The following is a 6,000-nucleotide window of genomic DNA, read 5'->3' as shown; positions in this document are numbered from 1 at the left end:
AGGGGATGACAAACTAGCATATAGGAGGAAGATTGAAAATCTGGCTGAGTGGTGCCTCAAATGTCAACAAAACCAAAAAGCTGACTATGACTTCAGGAGGAGGGAACAAGAGGACCGTGAGCCAGCCCTCATCCGAAGACCAGAGGTAGAGAGTGTCAGCAACTTTAAATTCCTATTTATTCTCTGACATTTCAGAAGAACCTGTCCTGGGCCCAGCACATAAGTGTCATTACAAATAAGGTACAGCAGCGCCTCTACTTGGAAGCTTGCGAAGATTCAGCATGTCATATAAAATGTTGAAAAACATCTATAGATATGCGATGGAGAGTATACTGACTGGTTGCATCACAGCCTGGTATGGAAATGCCAATGTCCTTGAATGGAAAAGCCTACAAAAAATAGTGGATACAGCCCAGTCCATCATGGTTAAAGCTCTCCCCACCATTGAGCACATCTACATAGATGCTCTTGCAGAAAAGTACCATCCGTCATCAGGGACCCCCACCAGCCAGGTCGTGCTCTCTTCTCTCTGCTGCCATTGGGAAGAAGGTACAGGAGCCTCAGAACTCACACCACCAGGTTCAGGAACGGTTATTACCCCTCAATCATCAGGCTCTTGAACCAGAGGGTATCATTTCATTCAACCTTACTTGCCCCATCACTGAACTGTTCCCACAGCCTTTGGATTCACTTTCAAGGGCTCTTCATGTCATGTTCTCTGTATCTGTTGCTTATTATGGTGGGTGGGGGGGGGGAGCTACTGAACAAGATTGAAATAAGTTGCAGAAACTTGTAAAATTAGTCAGCTCTATCATGGGTACCAGCCTTCGTGGTATCCAAGACATCTTCAAAGAGCAGTGCCTTAGGCAGATGGCATCCATCATTAAAGATCCCAATCACCCAGGACTTGCCCTCTTCTTATTGTTACCATCCTAAAGGCACACACTCAGCAATTCAGGAACAGCTTCTTCTCCTCTGCTGTCCAATTTCTGAATGGACATTGAACAAGTGAACACTACCTCGAAACTTTTTTATTTTTGTTATTTTGTTTGCACTGCTTAATTACTTAATAGATATATATATACTTAATGTAATTCAGTTTTTTCCATATTTATTTATCATGTACTTCATTGTACTGCTGCCGTAAAATTAACAAATTTCACAACATATGCCAGTGATATTAAATTTGATTTAGATTTATTATTATTATTATTATTTTCTTTTTGTTGTATTTGCACAGTTTGTTATCTTTTGCACATTAGTTGTACATTCACCTTTGTTGTGTGCGGGTTTTCATTGATTCTATTGTGTTTCATTGTACTTACGGTGAATGCCCACAAAAAATGACTCTCCGAGTAGTATATGGTGACATGTATGTATTTTGATAATAAAGTTTCTTTGAACTTCGAACTATTCTTTAAAAGGATAAACCCTTTAAAAACATTTGAAGAGTGTCTTTCTGAGACATAATTTGAATTGAAAGTGGCCGGAAAGGGTTTAATTGTTTTTTGCAGTACGGCTGCCAAGGATAGGATGGGCCGAGTGGTGGCGCAGTACTCGGTTGCCATAGCGACACGCACAGACGTATACCCGCGGACGTGTCAGGCTCGGTGAGCCGGCACGCATGCGCAGAGGGCGATCCTCCACTTCCCAGAGTGCCCCAGTGAATCATGGCGATGGCCGTGGAGATCCAGTTTGCCCAGCGCTTGGCGTCCAACGAGAAGCGGTTCCGCGACCGGGCGGTCAAGAAGCTCCGTCGGTACCTCAGCGCCCGCTCACAGCGACCCTCAGGTAATGGGCACAGGTCTCCGCCGGCGGCTCAGGAACAGCCGGCCGGCCGGCCCGCACACGTGCATTGCCCGGACGGCGAGGAGGGCAATGGAGCTGGGCGGGGAGTAGAGGTCCCTGGACGAGAGGGATGGAGGCGGACGGGAGTAGAAGTCCCCGGGTGATGGTGATAGAGGCGGGCGAGGAGTAAAGGTCCCCGGGGAAGGGGGATGGAGGCGGACGGGAGTAGAGGTCCCCGGGTGATGGAATGCCTGCTGAGGGGACTGGACTGTGAAAGATCTGCAGGTGGATGGTGAGAGGGGTTGTACAACATCGGAGCAGAGAGAAGTGATGGGAAAATATGGAAAAGGTGAGGTCAGGGGGCAGAGTACTGCTGGGGGGAATGGATAGAGAGAAAGGATGTTGAGGAAGGTCGTGTGGGGAGGGGGAGAGGATGTAGACTTTCTGGATAGGGTGGGCTCATAGGGGTACAAGGGTTGGGGATGAGAGAAGATGGAGGAAGAGGCATTGTTGATGGAGAGGGAGATATGATGGATCCCATCCACAGATCCTATTCTACAGTTAAATTTTGGTCAGAAATACTCAAGGTATATATGAACAGGGGCTAAGTGTAGCAGATGATATTAGTGTACACACAAGTATACTGCAGATGGTCAAATCAAGACGTACAAAAAAGCTGGTGAACTCAGCAGGTCGGGCAGCATCCGTTAAAATGAGCAGTCAACGTTTCGGGCCGAGACCCTTTGTCAGGACTGAAGAAGGAGGGGGCAGGGGCCCTATAAAGAAGGTGGAAGGTGCCAGGTGAAAAACTAACCAGAGGAAAGATCAAGGGGTGGGGGAGGGGTAGGCAGGAGAGGTGATAGGCAGCTAGAAGAGGAGGCAGAGTGAAAGTGGGATGGTGGAAGGGAGAAGGAGGGAATTACTGGAAGTTGGAGAATTCGATGTTCATACACTTACGCTACACTTGACCCTACACCACCTCTCTTAGGACCATTCAGGGCCCCAAACAGGCCTTCCAGGTGAGGCAATACTTCACTAGTGAGTCTGTTGGGGTAATGCATCTGGCACTCCCGGTGCGGCCTCCTTTACATCAGCGAGACTGGACGCAGATTGGGGGACCGCTTTGTCGAGCACCTCCACTCCGTCCACCACTACAGACAGGGTCTCCTGGTTGCCACCCACTTCAATTCTGCTTCACAGTCGCATTTGGATATGTCCATACATGGCCTCCTCTACTGCCATGATGAGGCCAAACTCAGGTTGGAGGAGCAACACCTCATCTACCATCTGAGTGGCCTCCAGCCCCTTGTTATGAACATCGAATTCTCCAACTTCCGGTAATTCCTTCCCTCTCCTTTCCACCATCCCATTTTCATTCTGCCTCCTCTTCTAACTGCCTATCACCTCTCTCATGATTCTGCCTTCTTCTACTACCCATAGTGCTTTCCCCTTTCATTCCTCCTCCACCTCTCTGGCCTATCCCCTCCCTGCTTCCCCTCCCCCATCCCTTGATCTTTCCTGTGATTGGTTTTCTACCCTTCTCCCACTTTCTTTATAGGGCCCCTGCCCCCTCCTCCTTCAATCCTGATGAAGAGTCTCGGCCCGAAACGTTGACTGCTCATTTCAACGGATGCTGCCTGACCTGCTGAGTTCATCCAGCTTGTTTGCACATGTTGATGATATTAGTGTGATGGGTTTCTACTGATTGTGCACGAATGACCTGTTTTCATCTTTCCCTCTGCTTCTTCTAAGCTTGCTGCCATTTGTAAGAATAATGGAGGATCTCATTGTAATCTATCAAATATTGAAAAACCTGGATAGAGTGGATGTGGACAGGATTTTTCTTACGGTGGGGGAGTTTAAGACCAGACGGCACTGCTTCTGAATAGAAGGATGTCCATTTAGAATAGAGATGAGGAATTTCTGTAGCCAGAGAGTGCTGAATCTGGAATTCATTGCCACGGATGAATGTGGAGACCAAGTCATCGGGTATATTTAAAGTGGAGGTTGATAGTTTCTTGATTAGTATGGGGTTGAGAGGGGAAAATGCAGTAAATGGACCATGATAGAATTGGTGAAGCAGGCTTGATGGGCCAAAGAGTCTAATTCTGCTCCTATGTCTAATAGTCTTAAGGTCTGACCTTTGATCTACAAGTGAGTCAAGGGGTACAGGAAGAGTATGGGAAATTGATGTTGACACTGAGCTGAAATCAGCTATGATCTTGTTGAAGGTGGAGGAGGCTTGAGGGGTTACTCCCGTTTATGACCTGAGCTCTAATGTTCTTCATTGTGGAACATCTGTTGGACTGTGTCTCTTGACTCTTGTAATGTCTTATTCTTGTAACGTAGTGATCAGTGCATCATTAACACGTTATTAGATGTTTTATTAGGTGGTTTCAGTCAAGAAGAATTACTCAAAATATGGAAAGGCATCTTCTACTGCATGTGGATGCAAGACAAGCCTCTTCTGCAGGTAACTTTCTGCAAGTAAGCTGAGTAACTGAAGGACCGGCTCACTTGCTGTCTGGGAAGGCCATGTTCATGCTGAGCTCATCAATTTCATTGACTTTGCCTCTAACTTTCACCCAGCCCTCAAATTCACTTGGTCCATCTCAGACACTTCTCTCCCCTTTCTCGATCTCTCGGTCTCCATCTCTGGAGATAGACTGTCCACTGACATCTTCTATAAACCCACTGACTCCTGTAACTACCTCGATTATACCTCTTCCCACCCTGCCAAATTCAAAAATTCTATTCCCAGTTCCTCCGTCTCTGCTGCATCTGCTCCAAGGATGAGGCTTTCCATTCCAGGACATCCCAAATGTCCTCTTTCTTTAAGAATTGTGGTTTCCCTTCTGCCGTCATCAATGATGTCCTCACCCGCATCTCCTCCATTTCCCGCACTTCGGCCCTCACCCCAAGCTCTCGTCACCGCAACAGAGGACCGTGTTCCCCTTGTCCTCACCTATCACCCCACCAGCCTCCGGGTCCAGCATATTATCCTCTGCAACTTCCGCCACCTTCAACAGGACCCAACCACTAAGGACATCTTTCCCTCTCTACCCCTCTCTGCTTTTCGCAGGGATCGTTCCCTCCGCGACTGCCTGGTCCACACGTCCCTCCCCACAGATCTCCCACCTGGCACTTATCCCTGCAAGCGTAAGTGCTACACCTGTCCTTACACCTCCTCTCTTATCACCATTCAGGGCCCCAAACAGTCCTTCCAGGTGAGGCAACACTTCACTTGTGAGTCTGTTGGGGTCATCTATTGCATCTGGCGCTCCCGGTGCAGCCTCCTCTACATCGGCGAGACCCGACGCAGATTGGGGGACCGCACCTACACTCCGTCCGCAACAACAGACAGGATCTCCCAGTTGCCACTCACTCCAACTCTCCTTCACATTCCCATTCGGATATGTCCATACATGGCCTCCTCTTCTGTGATGAGGCCAAACTTTGGTTGGAGGAACAACATCTCATATACTGTCTGGGTAGTCTCCAGCCCCTTGGCGTGAACATCGAGTTCTCCAACTTCTGGTAATTCCCTCCCTCTCCCTTCCCCCATCCCACCTTCACTCTGTCTCCTCTTCTAGCTGCCTATCACCTCTCTCATGATTCTGCCTTCTTCTACTACCCATAATGCTTTCCCCTTAGATTCCTTCTTCACCTCTCCTGCCTATTCCCTCCCTGCTTCCCCTCCCCCACCCCTTGATCTTTCCTCTGATTGGTTTTTCACCTGGCACATTCCACCCTCCCCCCACCTTCTTTATAGGGCCCCTGCCCCCTCCTTCTTCAATCCTGACGAAGGGTCTCGGCCCAAAACGTTAACTGCTCCTTTCAACAGATGCTGCCCGACCTGCTGAGTTCATCCAGCTTTTTTGGACGTCTTCATGTTCAAATATACCTTGCAGTTTGAAGGATGCCTCTTGAGCAGCATATTCATACAGCAGAGAAACAGGCCCTACAGCCCAACTAGTCCATGCTGACCAAGATTTCCATTTGGCCCATATCACTCTGAAATTTTCCTATCGATATACCTGTCCAAGTATCGAAGGAAAGATAAAGATTAACTTTACTTGTCACATGTGCATCGAAACTTACATTCATTGCAAGATGCACAAAGCTTAACTGTCCTCATGAGTGAATAATACTCAGATGAACAACACATGGTCACATAACGACACTGACACAGTGTACAGTGAACATTAGGGT

The 6,000-nt window shown here is 48.0% G+C and overlaps 1 protein-coding gene across 1 annotated transcript in view; it reads left to right on the top strand.

The window, feature by feature from the left end:
- The first annotated feature begins 1,632 nt into the window (after positions 1-1,632).
- Positions 1,633-6,000, top strand: part of LOC140727455 (ribosomal RNA processing protein 1 homolog B-like) — a 37,420-nt gene continuing 33,052 nt past the window's right edge. The window contains exons 1-2 of the mRNA XM_073044759.1: positions 1,633-1,791; positions 4,179-4,261. Coding sequence (XP_072900860.1) covers positions 1,671-1,791; positions 4,179-4,261 — 204 coding nt within the window. The 5' untranslated portion in view covers positions 1,633-1,670. The remainder of the gene's footprint in view (positions 1,792-4,178; positions 4,262-6,000) is intronic.

Source organism: Hemitrygon akajei, chromosome 5 (assembly GCF_048418815.1).
Source record: "Hemitrygon akajei chromosome 5, sHemAka1.3, whole genome shotgun sequence".
In the NCBI taxonomy this organism is placed as follows: domain Eukaryota; kingdom Metazoa; phylum Chordata; class Chondrichthyes; order Myliobatiformes; family Dasyatidae; genus Hemitrygon; species Hemitrygon akajei.
Note: the sequence above shows the minus strand (reverse complement) of the source record. Positions and strands in the feature narration are given on the sequence as shown.